We start from the raw sequence: 18020 nt of genomic DNA on the forward strand, positions 1-18020 counted from the left end.
AGTGTTTTGGAGAACACTCTTGAGGCCGAGACAAGGCCGAACGGAAATACTTTGTATTGAAAGTGCTCGTGCCCCTCTACGAACCGTAGAAATTGCCTGTGCGCTACATGTATTGTGATGTGAAAGTATGCGTCCTGTAAATCTAGGATTGCGAACCAGTCTCCTTTGTTTAATGCTGGTATGATCTTGGCCAGCATGGTCACCTTGAAGCACTTCTTTTGAATGAAACGATTTAGGCCTATCAAGTCGAGAATAGGTCTCCACCCCTAGGACTGTCTGGGGACCAGGAAATACCTGGAGTAAAAGCCTTTCCCCCGAAATTCCGTGGGTACTCGCTTTACGGCTCCGATCTCTAGCAGGTGGAGGACTTCTCCTTGAAGAACAATTCCGTGAGATGGGTCCCTGAAAAGGGACGGGGTGGGTGGGATAGTGGGGGGAACTGAGGTAAACGGGATTGTGAGGCCTGATGTTATCACCTCTAGAACCCATTGGTCCGAGGTAATGTTGGCCCATTGATGAAAGTTTGGCCTCAGCTGACGATGGAACAGGCTAATGGCAGGCTTTTGTGTGTTGACCACCGGAGACATGTCTGAGTCCTTGGCACAGAAGTCAAACCTGCTTTTTAGGAGCAGGCCGAGCTGATGGACGGTTCTCCTGCTGGCGTTTGCGTTGACGACGCTGTCTAAATCTAGATTGGTCAGGTCCGCATTGCTGCTGCTTATAGGATAAGTAATCGTACCTCCTTTGAAAGGGGTAGTATCGCCTGTGCCTGAAAGGCGTCGTGTACATACCCAGAGTTCGGAGGGTAGTACAAGAGTCCTTCCCAGAATGGAGAATCTTATCAGTAGTGGAGGAAAACAGCTTCTGTCAGTCAAATGGCAGATCCTCAACTTTAGACTGCAATTCTCTAGGGGCTCCTGCTAACAATAGCCAGGAGGCTCTTCGCCTGGCAATACCTGTTGCCATGGCTCGTGCAGCCATGTCTGCCACATCGGTGGCAATTTGAAGTGATGTTCTGCCTGCAGTGTACCCCTCTTGCACAACAGCTTTTAGAAGAGGTCTCTTGTTGTCGAGGAGGTGTTGCATAAGTTCCGGAAGCTTGGAATAGTTGTCAAAGTTATGGTTTGATAAGAGGACAACGTAGTTGGCAATTCAGAGGAGTAAGGTTCAGGAAGAGTAGATCTTACGCCTGAGTAAATCTAGTTTCTTAGAATCCTTATCAGGGAGGGAGTTTTTGAAGTGGGGCGTCTTAGCCTTATGTCGGATCGCATCCACTATCAGAGAGTTAGGCTGTGGGTGATTAAAAAGAAAGTCTAACCCTTTGGATGGGACAAAATATTTCCTGTCCGCTTTTTTGTTGGTAGGTGGTATCGATGTTGGCGTTTGCCAGATTTTCTCAGCTATCTCCATAATAGCCTCGTCTATCGGGAGGGCAATCTTTCACTGATGTTTAGGGTGTAAATTCTTGAACAGCTTATGCTGTTTCACCTGGATCTCAGTAAGTTGTATCTCCTGGGATTGCACAACACATTTAAAGAGGTCTTGGAACTCCTTGAGGTCATCGGGAGGTGACGTCTCGGCCGGAGTTACCACTTCACCCAGCGAGGGCATTGACGAGCGGGCATTAGGAGACATGTCTGGTTCCGTTTCTGACAGTTGACCCTCTTCCAGGTCTGATTGTTGTGACTGGAGAGCGTGGAGGCAGCGTGGCTCAGAGCGGAGACTGTTTCTGAGGTTCGCAATGTACCGAGCATGGGCTGATCGACTGACAGGAGCATGGTGATCTGCGGTGAGATCGCGAGTGGCTGTGATGAGATGATTCACAATAGGAGGGTCTATAATAGTGCGTGTAATGTTGATCAGAGCCTGCAGGTGACGAGCGTTTAGAGGACCTAGTACTGCTATGCCTGATGTAGTAGGTCCTCCGTGGTTAGCGGATCGGTGAGCGCGGGTGTCTTGAAGGGGATCGAGATCTAGAGCATCTGTGATGTGAGCAGCTACGCTCCCTGTAGTAATGGTGGTGAGACGATATACTTTGCCTATAATATTCCCTCTGTCCCGTTGTATGGTTTGCAGAAGTAGAAGGGTGAGGGGGTGGCTTGGAGAGAAGGTAGGGAGGGGGAGAGAGAGAGATCGCCTGGGCATTTGAGTTAGGTGCTCCTTTACTAGATGCTGCTGCTAGCTGTTCAGAGCATGCAGGCTGCGAGATTGGAGGCTCAGGTGGCTGCGATGATGCAGGCATCTGTTCAGCAATAGGCAAAGTGGGTGCCGATGGTGCTGAAGACAGCTCCTTGTGAGGAGGAGTGACTGCAGGGGTGGGAGGAGCTGGAACCAGGAGCGTCGGTGCCGGTGGAGCTGAGCCTTTAAGAAGCCCTTCTGCTGCCTGCGGTGTCGCAGGCGGCCAGGACCGGGAAGTGCCGGCAAGCTTTTTTTAAGTTGGTACACGGGCTATCCTGGAACCAGAGGTGCCCGACTTATCATCTGCACTCACCCGCGACTGTGGGACAATCGGCAGGGAACGAGCAGGAGAGGCTCTCTTCCTTTTTGGGGAAGCCATAGCCGGGGAAGGAGCTCTCCACTTTTCTGCAGTGGGGTCTGATGCAGAGGAGCCTGTTATATTAGAAGGCAGAAGAGCCTTATCAAACAGGATCTCCTTCAAATGTCACTCCCGCTCCTTGCGGGCTCTGGTCGTCAGCTTGGCACAGTGGCTGCATTTCTGGGGGATATGTGCCTTCCCAAGGCAGTGGACACAAGCAGAGTGGCCGTCGGATACCGGCATTGACTCCCTGCACACGGAACATTTCTTAAAACCAGGGGAGCCCGGCATGTTGACACTTTGAGAGGGGTTTCACTTTGTGCCTCTTTATGTGTCCTTGTCTTGTTCCTCTGTTCTCCTTCCCTTTTCTTTCTTTCTTTTTTTTTTTGAGATAAGAAGCCCACGAATCTAATGAGCTTAACAGTAAGAGTAACTAAAACAGGGCTTATACGTGTATAACTTGAATAAATAGTTCTCTTTCTTCTGTTTGGTGGTGTGTGGTTTTTATTTATTTATTTTGAGAAGAAGCCCATGAACTAAGGGTTGTAACAGCAACAGTAGCTAGGAGCAGACACTATAACTATATACAATTAGTAACTGTTTCTCTTCTTGTTCTTTTTTTCTTTTTTGGAGGGAAAGAGCCCGCGGAACTAAGGGCTATAGCAGCAACAGTAGCTGAGACCCGCATTTATAACTATAAACATTAAGTAACGAGTCTTTTTTTTTTGAATGGAGGAATGAAGTAATGAACAGCAAGGCTAAAAGAAATTATTTTCTACAACTTTTCTTAAACTTTCACTCAGGTAACGTGAGGAAATGAGGGGAGCTCCGTCCGCGACCAGGGGCAGATAAGAGGAACTGGCGGGCGCTCGACCGCGTGCGGCAGATGAAACGCGCAAAAACTGCTCGTGCACATGCAGTCCAGCCAAACACAGCTCTGGCAAGCTCCGATTCGCGGTGCCGGAACCAGCCCAATACCAGACGTGGAGCACCCACGGGCACTATCCGAAGAAGAATTGCTTTTTTTGTAATAGCGTCACAGTGTTGACTCGTTTAGCTTGTGGTCCACTATGACCCCTAGATCCCTTTCTGCAGCACTTCTTCCTAGACATTGCCTGAACTGCAAGACTTGTCAAAAAAAGAACAAGAGAATCTCCTGGACTTTTCTGCTGACAGCAGATTTAAGACTGAGTTTCAACAAAAACTATTGGCTGAATTTTGAATCCAAATGGAGAATTTCACAAACTGTCAGACAGGGCTGTCAAGGTTTTGATGTCATGCATTACAACTTATGTGTGTGACAGTGGATTTCCATCACTCACTGGAATGATATCAGAGCAGTGACAACACCTTTGTGTTGAAAACAACTTATACCGTAAATTAGCAAATATAACACGCTAACATAGGGGGAGGTGTGGTAGGTAAAAACATGGACAAGCCACGGGTTATATTTGCTAATTTACAGTAACTCAAACTATAACCTATCATGCTACACATTATGTGCCTGTCTTCAAACAACCTTATACATCACATTAATGGTGAATAATACTATTAAATCACTGTTTATGTTTATCAAAAGTAAGCATACATTAAAACTAAAACAGTAAATGATATGCATTATGATTATAATAATATATTATGTGTTTATGTGTATTATAATTTGTACATTTTGTACAATGCTTTGACATTAAAAGGGTCAAAATACAAGAACTGCAATCTGATAGGAGTATGCAGGCAATTGCTGGTTATTCCTCTGTGGTCCGGGACTCTCTATCTGGCAACATCTCTGGTCCAGCAGGGAGCTCAGCCAGTCTGGCAGCTGGCAGAGCCAGTGGCCTAAGGGCAGTGAGCCTAAGGGTCAGCAGCTAGACCAATCCAGCATCTAGGGGCACAAAGCTGAGCACCCCCAGGTCAGAGCTGAGCTGGGGACAGGGAGCCCAGCCGGCCGGGAGCTGAGCTCCACTGGCTGGAGAGGGGTCTGAGCTCTGCCAGCCAGACTAGGCCAGTTGTAGGGGAAAACTGGAGAGGAACTGCAGGGGAAAACTGAAGACCCTGTCTGCAGGGGAAAACTGGAGACCCTGACTGGAGCCTGCCAGCCACTCAGGGGAAGCACTCTGGCTGGGCTGGCAGCCAAGAGGTGAGTTCCAGGAGAGCCCCAGGCCTGACCTACCCTGGTCCAGCAAAATCCCTTGTTTGTGACCACTCAGGTCCTGAGCGTTCTGAACCAAGGAGGTCCAACCTGGATGATATGGAAGGGTGTACACAGTAAGGGAAGTTTTGGATACTCTGCACTAGGAGATCCTTTATAGAGAACATTATGCAATTATAATTAGCATATTGTGTGCTTGCTTATAAAATAATGAAGCTATATAAACAGATCAGCTGATCATGTAAAATAGCAGCACCATAAACACATTTACAAAATTGCATGGCATTGTAGGAGCCACAGTATTTTTGCATTTAAAACATCATCTTCCATGCTATGTCAAATGCGTATGCTTCTAGTAGTCTAAGTGCTTTCTTTCCAAAGTGAATGTTCCATATTTAATACATATTGAACATAAGATTTTCACACAGTATTGTGATAAACAGTGGAAATAACTAATTGCCTGTAAAACTACTTAGAAAAATTAAGATATTTTAAAGTCTGGCATTTTATTTTTGTCTGTAAAGCCCTCACTGCTTGCTTGCCACACTCTCTCTCACTGGCAGCTGAAACAACAAACAATACTGGAGGAGGATAGGAAAACAAATATTCAATTCCTTGTGAGGATATGGCATATTGATGCTCAGCCCTCTTGGATGTGGGAGGACATTTGCTACAGGATCTTGGTGAGTTCTAAAATCACCACTTTGATTGATAAAGCAATGCAAGATGATCAGTCGCAGCCAAAATGTCAACAAGTCTATGGAACAAATCCCTAACTTCCTCCTCCAGAATATCCAAGGTGGAGGCAACCCTTTTCAAAAGATTCTCATCAGCATCTTCCTTGGGAAACAACCTTGGGAAGAGGAGGATGAAACCATAAAGACTGAGGCTGAGGCTCCTCTGGCAGCTGACCGGCAGGATCCTACTGTATAGTTATTTCCCGCTTTGCACTTATCCTGAGATCACCAATGAGAAGACTACCCATGCACAGACATGATACTGAATGGGAACAGCAATGGGAGGAGCTAGAGATAAGAGGGAACCGGCATGGGTTCCAAAAGAGCCATTTGAAAGGCATTAAGTCCCAATTTCTTCCCAGCTACACAACTCCAAAAGTGGAGGCTCCAGGGCCTTATAAATTTTTCAGGTGATAAGCTCTTGGGACAAAGCAGAGAGAGGTTCAATGAGATGTACTTTGCACTTGGGAAAGAGGTGGCAATACCTAAGTCTGAAGATGAAGACTGCCTCATCTAACCACAAGGGGACTATCCCTGTCATTAGCAAGGACTGGTGCCAAGAACCCAGAGACAACTGAAGGTAGGTCATCAATAACAGCTTTCCTCCTGAAAGTACTGCACGATGAGAGCTCTGAGAAACAAGATGTTGAGCAGAACTGGCCACTGGAGTGACTAAACTAATTCAATCAGAGCTGACTATACAACGGGAAGGATTTCCTGCACTGCTGGTGAAACCGGCACTTCAAAGACAAGTCCTTTATTATTCCAAACATCTGGCATATTGGTAATGGAATGATCATTGTTTGCAAAATAACCATGAATTACATCACTGTAGAAATGGCAGGTGCTGCCTCAGGTGTCAGACTTGGAAATGCCAGTTTCAGTGCTTGAGACAACAATGTCTTCCTTAGCCGATAATCCAGATGAGTGCTTAGATTTAGGATAAACTTAAAAAACAACAAAAAGTCTTGCAGCACCTCAAAGACAAACAAAACATGTAGATCAAGGGTGGCAAACCTGTGGCTCTAGAGCCACATGAGACTCTTCAGAAGTTAATATGTGGCTCCTTGCATAGGTGGAGCTGGAGCTACAGGTGCCAACTTTCCTCTGAGCCGGAGGGTGCTCACTGTTCAACCCCTAGCTCTGCCCTTGGTGCTGTTCCTCTCCACCCTTTCCCCCTAAGAGCCTGCCATTTCCTACCCTCTCCAGTGAGCCTGTCATACCCATGCTTCCCCCCTCCAGTGTCTCCCACTGAGAAACAGCTGATCACAGCGGGCAGGAGGAACAGGAGGCACTGACCAGTGGGGCTGCCAGTGGCTGGGATGTGCTGAGTGTGGTGGTAGGGAGATGATCAGGGCTGGTGACATATAACTGTTGCTCTCTGGCAATGTGCATTGGTAAATTCTGGCTCCTTCTCAGGTTTTGGTTGGCCACCCCGATGTAGATGGTATCATGAGCTTTCGTGGGTACAACCCACTTCTTCAGATGAATGAAGTATTAAAAGTTCCCAAAATAAATAGGGGATGTGGGGGGGGGGGGGGGGGGGGAAGGAAGAAGGGAAAAAATAGTGAAGTAGAGTGTTCATGTTACATGAAGCTGATAGAAAAGGTGCAAATTGTTCTTAAGAGTCTGCAGCTAAATTAAAACCTGTATTGGCTTTGCTCTCTAAGTATGTAACATCCTTAATTCAATTTTATAAAAGATTAATAACATTTATACAGTGCTAATTCCCATTTTATTTTCAAAAAATTAAAGTGAAACGAACCTAAGAACATGTAAACAAACGAAATCTGGTGCACCTGTTTGCCACTTTTTAACAAAGCAGGAAAGAAAAACTGCAAGTATTTTTCTTAGAGCCATTTTTAAGTTAACTCAAACTCTTAATTTCAAATTTAGACTGTAAAAATATTGAGTAGTTTAACTGCAAATTAACGTCTGGTGAGTAACTGTACCATGCAAATATATTTCAAGTTAGCTGCTTCTTCTGCATTATTCTTCCAAGGGAGTACCCCTTCAATTAACGGTGCTGTTTTCACAGGTTTCCCAACAGATAAATTCAGCAAATTTTAAAAAGGTTATAGTGTCAAGTATTAGCTCGTTCATCCAGGGTTGACTCTCCTCATCCCCCATTTCCCTGGGAATTGACCAATCCAAAGAACCCAGCAAAGGATAATTTTAAATAAGTTACAAAAAGTAACTAGTTTAAAAAGACTGTACAGTAAAACTCCAATTGTCCGGCATCCAGTGGTCCAGCACTCCCAATAGTCTGGCACCAACTGAAACCCGGAAGTACTCCAGACAGCTGGACAATTGGAGCTGCTCCATGACGCTTCCTCAAGTCTGCTGCTGAAACTGACCAGCTGCTGATCTGGGGAAGCAGTGCGGAGCAGAGCAGCTGGGATGCTGCCAGGTTGGTCCCGCAGCGCTGCCCCTCACCTCCCTGCTCGGCGCCCTGCAGCACCTCAGCTGCTCTGCCCCAGGGCTTCCCCAAGTCTGCCACTGCTGAAACTGACCAGCGGCGGACGTGGGGAAGGGAAGGCAAAGCAGTTGGGATGCTGCCCAGTTGGTCCCGCAGCGCCACCACTTACCTGAGCTGCGCTGCAGGACCAACCTGGCAGCACTCTAGCTGCTCTGCCCTAGGGCTTCCCCAAGTCCACCGCTGGTCAGTTTCAGCAGCGGCGGACTTGGGGAAGCCCTGGGGCAGAGCAGCTGGGGTTCTGCCAGGTTGGTCCCGCAGTGCCGTCCCTCACCTGAGCGACGCTCTGGGACCACCTGGCAGCACCTGCTGTGACCAGGGGTGGACTTGGGGAAGCCCTGGGGCAGAGCTGCTGGGTTGCTGTCGGGTTGGTTCCGCAGAGCTGCCCCTCACCAGCACCTGGTTCACCCCATGCCGCGCCGTTCCCCGCCCAACCTCCCCCTCCCCCCAGACCCGTCACAGCTCCCCTACCGGAGTACCTCCTGATACTCCGGCATAGCCGATAATCCAGCACCCCCTGGATCCCAAAGGTGCCGGATTATCGGAAGTCTGCTGCATTATAATTAGTTCTGCTGCTTCTTGGAGCTGACATGCCATCATCTTCTAGAGAAATGTCACCACCTGTATCCCTTGTGAGTAAAGGTACTTTTGCAAGTGCATGTGTGTGTGCTTGTGAGTAAATATTGCGCCAATGGGCAGGGAACTGGGTTGGTGTGAAGATTTCACTAGTGACGCAGCACATGAATGTCAGCTCCATATGTCCATAAGGGGGCCATACTCTTTCATATGGAAGTGGCAGCTTGTAATTGCTTACTTGAACCCACAGGCATGGCGATAGCTATAACCCCAACTTCTCATTTGGATGAAAAAAGCAGGAGAGGAATATTACCTACAGGATACACCCACCCCTTCCTCAGAGAGGAAACCAGGAAGGCAACAACTCAACCCCTTGGGTGCTGCCAGCTTCTTTCAAAAGTGCTGTTTGTAAAATGTCAAGAAGGAAATTTCTTGGGATAAGAACAAAGGGCAGAGATTTTATTCTGAGCCAAAACAGGGAGGGTTCCTGCTGTCAGGAACAAACTTTCCTTGTTGGAAATCTGCCAAAGTATTATGCACTTGATATGCAAAGAACTACCATTGTGATCAGCTTTCAGTTATGGTTACTGGACTACATTACTGATACCTACCACGATCAGAACCGGCTTTCGTGCACTGGATTTCTGTGGGATTTTTTTAAAGTATTTCAGTGTTTTAGGACCTCAAAAAGAACAGAATAGCATTTTAGAAATCTGAATATTGGTACACTTTGCTTTCATTTTTGCCCTTCAAATGTTGTAAAAAATCTCTCTCCTTTATATAGTGGGAATGATTCTTCTCCCAGCTAAAACAACACAGGATAGGAATAACTTCACTGAAAAGGAATGAATTTTTACATACTGGTATAAAACTAGAAAGATCAAAATGAGGTCCTGAGAAACAAATGAGAAGTGGGGATAAGGGATTTTATTTTGGGTGGCCACAGTGACATAAGGGCTGAAAACAGAGATGAAATGAGATTTTAGTTGCAAAGTTAACTGTCGAACTACTGTACTGAGCAGTTCCATAATTAAGTTTGGTAATCATTAATTGCTCCAACCACAACCTTGGTCTCTCTGCTCCCTTTCTATAGCTCTGATTAACTCTTATCTTTTTTCTTTCTTTAATTTTTCATTTGATTCCCCATATTTAGTCTTCATGCTTTCAGCTATGGACTGGATGGAACAGTAAAAACCATGTATTAAGCTCCTACTCAGCAAAACATTTAACATTTAACTAACCTAAGTACTCCTTAAGAACATAAGTACTTACAATTAATAAAGTGCTTCAGAGTTTTGTTAACTGGAACCTCAGTGGCAAAAACAAATTCCTATTGAGCAATGCAAAGTCACATTTACACTACAGGATTGATTCAATATAGTAAAGCTTACAGTCATATTTTTCTCTTTACAGTTACCTCTAGAAAACCAATTTTTATTTGTTAATTTTGATTGTTTGTGTTCTCATATTATGATCAAATAGTTTTCTGGGGAAATGAAATAATTTATTTGCTAAGTTTAAGTACTTTTAAGGGCAACAAAGAGATAATAGATACACTAGAACGTTCTTTTACTAGTTTCTAGTAGCAATGTGTGTTTTCACTGAAGTAGTTGAGGACTTATATAGGAATCATAGAATACAATACTAGGACTGGAAGGGACCTCGAGAGGTCATTGAGTCCAGTCCCCTGTCCTCATGGCAGGGCCCAGTACAGTCTAGACCATCCCTGATAGACATTTATCTAACCTGCTCTTAAGTATCTCCAGAGATGGAGATTCCACAACCTCCCTAGGCAATTTATTCCAGTGTTTAACCACCTTGACAGTTAGGAACTTTTTCCATGTCCAACCTAAACCTTCCTTGCTGCAGTTTAAGCTCATTGCTTCTTGTTCTATCCTCAGAGGGCAGGAAGAACAATTTTTCTCCCTCCTCCTTGTGATACCCTTTTAGATACCTGAAAACCACTATCATGTCCCCAGTCAATCTTCTCTTTTGCAAACTAAACAAGCCCAATTCTTTCAGTCTTCCTTCATAGGTCATGTTCTCTAGACCTTTAATCATTCTTATTGCTCTTCTCTAGACCCTCTCCAATTTCTCCACATCTTTCTTGAAATGTGTTGTCCAGAACTGGACACAATACTCCAACTGAGGCCTAATCAGCACAGAGTAGAGCGGAAGAATGACTTCTCTGGTCTTGTTCACAACACACCTGTTAATGCATCCCAGAATCATGTTTGCTTTTTTTGCAACAGCATCACAGTGTTAACTCATATTTAGCTTGTGGTCCACTATAACCCTAAGATCAACCCTTCAGAAGTAAATACAGAGGAATCTAGGTTGCACCGTTAGTATAGGCCTCCAAACCTCTGCTTAGAGCAGACTGAAAAGATGGATCAACTGTTAATTTTCTATTAAAAGTAACAATAAAAATTATTGTACTGTTCCAGAGTGGTGAAGTGTTTTCACTTGTATGATCAGTATTTAATGAACGACTGGAAAAAATGGCCTCAAACTGCCATTTAATTAAGTTTTCAAATAAAATTAAGAGATTGGACACATCACTGAAACATTCATTTCATCAATATAATATCTGAAATATTACTTGGTTACATCATCAGAGTATAGTACAAATGCATCAATAGTCTAAGTCCTGACTAAGCAAGGTGTATACGCATGCATCTAAATTTCAGTGCATGAGAAACTCCTCTGAAGTTAATCACAAGTTTAAGTACCTTGCTGAATTGAGGCCCTAGTAATGGATGTTTTGTATGTGATGAACCAAAATAGAATCTTGCAACATATAATTTTTTTTAATTTGACTTAAATTCTCCACCCTGTCACTAGAACAGAATTAAAAAGTAGAATAAAAAAAAGAACTGAAATAGCTCTTAACTTTTTTGCATTTTATAAACAACCTTAATCCAAATTTGTCTGCATATATTAGTGTACAAAAAAGCATACAATTTTCAGATGTCTTCTGTAGTATTCTCATGAAGTTTGACTAAGCTATTTTAAAACTTAATTTAAATATTTTTATTCAAAAGTACGTGATTATTTTATGCTACTTACAGGATATTTTTTACAGAATCAAAGAGCTGTTGATTTCTAATGTCTTGGCAATTGATTCTGTACATGGTGTCAACCAGGTAGGCTGCCATAGCTCCTTCTACATAGCACTGTAATATTTTAAAACCAGGTTGTGTCCCATTTTGTGTGAATGTTTTACAGCTGATGTAAACTTTACATTGTCTCTTCTTTTTCCAATTACTTTAAGATACTTTTATATCTAATTTTTGTGCTTTTTGTTTTAAACTGGGAAAGCAATTATCTTCCTTTGTGTGTGTGTGTGTGTGTGTGTGTGTGTGAGATTTGTTCTATATTCAGAAACGTGGTGATTTAGGTTTTAATATTTATACTCCTTTTGGTTTTTATCCTTTCATTTATGTGCCTATATAGTTAAATTAATTGTATGCTAATATACCGAAGTGGATTTTACCCTCAAAAGCTCATGATAGTATATATTTTTGTTAGTCTCTAAGATGTCACAGACTATTTATTGTTTTTAAAGTTAGATTAACATAGCCACCCCTCTGAAACTAACGTATTGAGTTTAGAATTGCTAACTTCTATGTCATTGTTGTCCTATTTTTATACTAATACGGTAACAGATTACTACTCATACAAGAGAAATGTTGTGTTGAACACAAAATTGGGTGCAGTTTCTTCTTTTTGTGCAATTCATATGTAATAAGCAATTCAAGATGTATTGTACCTGAATTTTTCTCAAAGAACAAACAAATGAGAAATCAAATACAAGGATTTTATTGGCTATCACATTACAGAGGTTTAAAAAGTGAAGGAAGTATCAGAGATAATGTTTAGGAAGAATGATGGACATTTGATGATACAATCTGTATACAATCTGTATCATGGTATTTTGGGTATCTCCCTAAACCTGGACACTCTGGTCCAGCAACATCCAGGGAACCCATGGCAGTCCCAGCTGGAGCTAGCAGTAGTGGGGGACCAAGGATCCTGGGCTCTATGCGGCGCTGCCACTTTGAACCGCCGCGAGGAGCCCGGCATCAGGCTCCATGCAGCATTTCAAGGAGTCCAGGGTGTGCAGTGCTGCTGCTTGGAAGCACTCCCTCCTCTGCCCCCCTCCCCCGCTGCCTCTTCCTGATAGAGGCACAAGGGGCAGGGGTAAACGACTAGTTGACTAGTATGTCAACTATCCGAGAAGCATTTGCTTATTGGATAGTCGACTAGTCGTTCACATCCCTACAGGAGACCTCTCCTGGTCTGGAAAATTCCCTCATTCGGGACTGATCATGTTCCGAAGGTGGCGGATCAAGGAGATCCAACCAGTAGCACTGTTTACATAGAGTTGCCAGCTATCTATTATGCTAGTCAAAGTAGTTAAGATACAGGAAATCACATTTTCACACACAAAAAATGGAATGTGAAACATCCTCATTCATTAACACAGAGTATATGCTGCTGGTCCTTTTTCTCCAAAAAGAGTGCCTTGTGTGACAAAGTAATATTTATGAAGAAATTTAGAAGAATGTGAAAATAGCTTCTGTGTCAGATATGGGCATCTACTGTCATGCAGAGCAGTTTCAGGGGTACTCTAAATACCACCTTTGGTAATGATTCCTCCCTCCTCAAAGGGCTACTCTGGGAGCAGGGATTGCTAGGGCCATCTACTTCTGTACATACTTCTGAGATAAGGGCCTTGAATGGTCTGGCATAGAACTTTAGATCCTCCTGTGCCAAAGAAATCCCTAGGTAACTGGGTCTGTAGCTGCTTTGCACCAGTTTACAGAGAGGATCTGGTCCTATACCACTGATAAGCTTCTATTATATCAAGGAGTACATGAACGCTATATTTCTGCCTTCTCACAGTGCAGTATTTCATTGCAAGACATCACACAATCACCAAAATGAACCATCCATGGTTATTAATTTTTTTATGCTGTAAAAATGTTACTGTGACATTTAATCTGGTCAGCCATCTTAAAGGTTAATTCTCTTTCCTGTTTCAGATTTTCCTCTTTTTTGTATAGTTCCTATTTACCTATTCCAAACAACCCACAAACTGTTTCACTGCTCACTCTCGCTGTTAAGAACATATTGACTTGCTGCCTGCTCTGTTGTTTAATTCATTTATGCTGAGAGTCAGGCATGAAGGCAGAATTTTAAATGTGACATTTGCAGGCTGTTGGGTCATCTGAAGCTCTGACAACGCCAGGGAATTCCTGACATACAAACCAGTCCTGATTTCCAATCTCCAATGTTCTGAACACATCAGATATTCTTCCCGGAGGTGCAGATTTCAGCCAAAAATTTTAAAATCCCTTGTGCTTACATCTTGCAGAAAAGGCCTGTATACTTGAAAGTTTTAAAATAAAGCCCATGTTTCCTTTAAGCTAAAACTGGCATTGCCTGCAGAAAGCAATTCAATCACAAAAAACACTTTGTTTGACAAAGATATTTGGAAAGATGCACAATAACAATTAATACTCATAGGATATTCTCAGCAAGTGTGACATTAGGTGGACTTCCATTTTCTCCTGCTGATCTATCATGGTTCAAAGTTAATTGTGTCTGAAGGCCAGAACTGTAGACAATCTGCCATCTAGATAATATCAACATCTGGCCCAATGGGCCAGCAGTTAATTACTGCCATGATTAGAATGAAATACCTAAGGCAAAACTCTACCAACAGTGCTTTTTGCTGTGATAACAGCCATGCTGGGCGAGGAATAGAAAGTATGATGGCACAGCTTTAGTTGGAGATGGAAATGTTACTCAGACCTCATCCAGAAATACATTGGAAAGGGAAACAGTTTTCCCTGTTCAACTCTTTATTACAAATACACAGTGATAATGGTACTGTAGATTAGCTGCATTTTCAAAAACAGCAGGCATGCCTTGATTCGGGTCAAGATGTAATTTGAGAGAAATCAGGGAGGGAGAATTACAAACATTTTAACGGCACCCTCCGAGGAGTGAAGTGAGAATTCGTGTGTCATCCAGCAAACATCCTTTTATTACTGTTCTTTGAATAAGACTTTTATGATGCAATGGCTGTCATCTAAATAAGGATATAATGCTTGTGTGTGCCTGTAGCATAAGCTCATTGATTCTGTAAGATCTAACAAAAGTATTACATTTTAAGCATTATGAATCTTACTTATTCTGAAAATAAATACTTAAAACGGAAAGACATACCTGGTGTATTATCTGAGCTACAGGAAGCTGCTCAGCATATTTTAGTGGCTCAGTTGCCATCTCATCTTTTGGAACCCTGAAAATAAATGAAGTTCATATTATTAAATTTTCTTACAATTATTACAAACTACTGGAATTAAAAACAAAAACTATGTACTACCAGAGACTGTTTGAACTGTTACATTTAGAGGGAACAATGTTTTGTTTCAATATAATCAGAAAAATAAATCCCTGCCTTAAAATACTTTTAAAAACTAGAGAAAATAAGATAAATGAGTGTAACTAGAACTTGTGCATAAATCATGGCTAATTCAAACATTTATAAAGTTTAAAACCAGTATGTAGAAACCTGAGAAAATTTTTAAATGTTCTAAATGAATTCAGTGCTAGTGAAACAATCTTGCCTTGCCTCCCTGATGAATGAAGTCATATTTGTTTACAGAATAGGTGTGGCATTGGCAATGACTGTGCAAACTTCTCCATATGCTTCCACCAACATAACTCAAATGTAACACCATGAAAGTCAAGAGGATACATCATTCTTCCCTTCTCATCCAAAAATGCCAATCAGTGCCAGCTGCAATGGCAAGATTAGCAACACAACCACTTATCCACTTTTAACTGGAGTAAGATCTCCCACTGGCTACCCTGTTGATATGCTGCCGACACTGTCCACTAGGTTTCTTTGACATGAAACGCATACAGAGCAGTTTCTTATAGTAACAGAGAGAGACAGGTCCAGAAAGAAATATAGTTAGCATAAGATCACCTTAGGAAAGAAAAAGTTGAAGCTGATTAGCAGAGAAAACCATTCTGAGGAATACACTGGGCATGTCTACACTGGGGAGTTATTTCGACATAACAAGGCAAGCGTCCACACTACCAAACCTGTGATTTTGAAATAATGGGCTTGTTATTTGAAATTACTCTTACTCGTGAAGAGGAATCAGCTTATTTCAAGAGAGTTATTTTGGGAGTTGCTATTTCAAAATAACTCATTTTGAAATAACCTGGAAGTGTAGATGTAGCTAGTGAGTCTAAAACTGCTCAAATGTGTACACTCATGTACACTTCAAAGTGGATTTCAATCTTGGAGCCTCACTAACAGCTCCTTGCTCCTGAACCCCCAACTACCAACGATGGCCAGAAATACTCTCTCATTTTCTGCTAACCTGAACATCAAGCTCTTTCCTCTTTTACCAAACCGCCCTATAGGCAGGGTCCTACCAAATTCATGGTCCATTATGGTCAATTTCATGGCCATAGGGTTTGAAAATTGTTAGATTTCATGTTTCTAGCTGTTTTAACCTAAAATTTTATGGTATTCTAACCATGGGGACCCAAAAGGAGACCGGGGAGAAGCTTGCAGGCCTGTTGTAGGGAAATTCTAGGATTGACACTCTTACTTCTCTGCTGCCTTAAGAGGCAAACTCTGAAGTCAGCAACCACAGAGCTTCCTGCAACCACAGGAGTTTCCAAGAGGCAGAAGTGGGTCTGATCTCCCCTGTGCTGCTGAGAGCACCCAGCTAGGGGCTCCTCACTGCTAATCCTGGCTGGTTTGGGAGGGACAAAATTTGCTCTCTCTGCACAGCTGCAGAAAGTGCTGCCCACCTTGTCCAACATTCAAGCTGCAGGAACCTCAGGCTGCTGCCCAGTCCCAGACAGGATCCTACAGCAAGGGGAGGTACCCGGAAGCAGATCTGTCTGGTCTTTCCTCGCCCCCAGAAGCTATGCAGGAGATAGACAGGTCCTGTCCTTCCAATGCCCATTCCAAGCAAGGAAGCCCCTTTTGATGGGGCACTCCCAGGATCACAGGGAAGATACGACCCAATTCCATGAGACTCCTTCAGCTGCAGGAACCTCAGGCTGCTGACCAGTCCCAGATAGCATCCTGCAGCAGGAGGCAGCACCCATAGCTGGGTCTGGTCTGGTCCCCCTCCCAATGCCAAAGCAATTTGTAGGGGAGGGGCAAGTTCTGGTAGAGCCCTAGCTATAGGCTACCAATGCTTTGGTTACTTCTTGGTTGGAGAAACAGTCTGCCTTAGACTGAAACCTAAGCTGCTCAGTCCCTTCATCTAGTGCATATTGCAGCTGTGTATGTCTCTAAGGCCTGGTCTATGCTAGGAGTTTAGTTGAACTTAGCCACATTAAGTCAATTTTATAAACAATGAGTCATAGAATCATAGAGCTGGAAGAGACCTCAGGAGGTCATCAAGTCCAGCCCCCTGCCCACAGGGCCGGACGGAGGCATGGGTGAGCTGGGCAGCTGCCCGGGGCACCAACCAATGGGGGGTGCCTCATGGCAGCTGTAAGGGGCGCGTGGCATCCCTTACAGCTGCCATAAGGAACTGCATGCCCGGCTCCCACAGTGCCGGCCCCGCGGCGCCAGCCAGCAGCACCCATCCCCCCATGGTTGCGGGGTCCTGCACGGCCCAGTACGTGCGCTAGCAGCAGTGGCCGGGCCAGCCTGGGCAGCTCATGCACCATGCACCCCGGGGGCGGGCCCTGGGCTGTGCGCCAGCGGCTGTGGCCAGCCCGTGCATGCACCGTGAGCCCGGGGTGCCAAAAGGCCTTGGGATGGCCCTGCCTGCCCAAGGTAGGACCAATCCCAACTAAGTCAACCCAGCCAGGGCTTTGTCAAATAGAGACTTAAACACCTGTAGGGATGGAGATTCCACCACCTCCCTAGGTAACCCATTCCAGTACTTCACCACCCTCCAAGTGATACAGATTTTCCTAATATCCAACCTAAACTTCCCCCACTGTAACTTGAGACCATTGCTCCTTGTTCTGCCATCCATCATGACTGTGAACAGCCTTTCTCCATCCTCTTTGGAACCTCCCTTCAGGAAGTTCCAGGCTGCTATCAAATACCCCCTCACTCTTCTCTTCTGCAGACTAAGCAAACCCAAATCCCTCAGTCTCTCCTCATAGGTCATGCACTCCAGTCCCCTAATCATTTTGGTCACCCTCCGCTGGACCCTCTCCAATACGTTCACATCCTTTCTATAGTGGGGAGCCCAGAACGGGACACAATATTTCAGATGTGGCCTCACCAGAGCCGAATAAAGGGGAATAACCACTTAACTGGATCTGCTGGTAATGCTCCTCCTAATGCACCCTAATATGCCATTAGCCTTCTTGGCTACAAGGGCACACTGCTGACTCTCATCCATCTTCTCATCCACTGTAATCCCCAGGTCTTTTTCTGCAGAACTGCTACTTAGCCATTCGGTCCCCAGCCTGTAAAAATGTTTGGGATTCTTCTGTACCAAGTGCAGGACTCTGCACTTACCCTTGTTGAACCTC

The 18020-nt window shown here is 44.1% G+C and overlaps 1 protein-coding gene across 1 annotated transcript in view; it reads right to left on the reverse strand.

Annotated features, from left to right (window-relative positions):
- Positions 1-18020, reverse strand: part of PIGK (phosphatidylinositol glycan anchor biosynthesis class K) — a 162596-nt gene that overhangs the window by 30366 nt on the left and 114210 nt on the right. The window contains exon 10 of the mRNA XM_075936291.1: positions 14712-14787. Within this exon, the coding sequence (XP_075792406.1) occupies positions 14712-14787 (76 nt within the window). The remainder of the gene's footprint in view (positions 1-14711; positions 14788-18020) is intronic.

Source organism: Pelodiscus sinensis, chromosome 9, assembly GCF_049634645.1.
Source record: "Pelodiscus sinensis isolate JC-2024 chromosome 9, ASM4963464v1, whole genome shotgun sequence".
Lineage (NCBI taxonomy): Eukaryota > Metazoa > Chordata > Testudines > Trionychidae > Pelodiscus > Pelodiscus sinensis.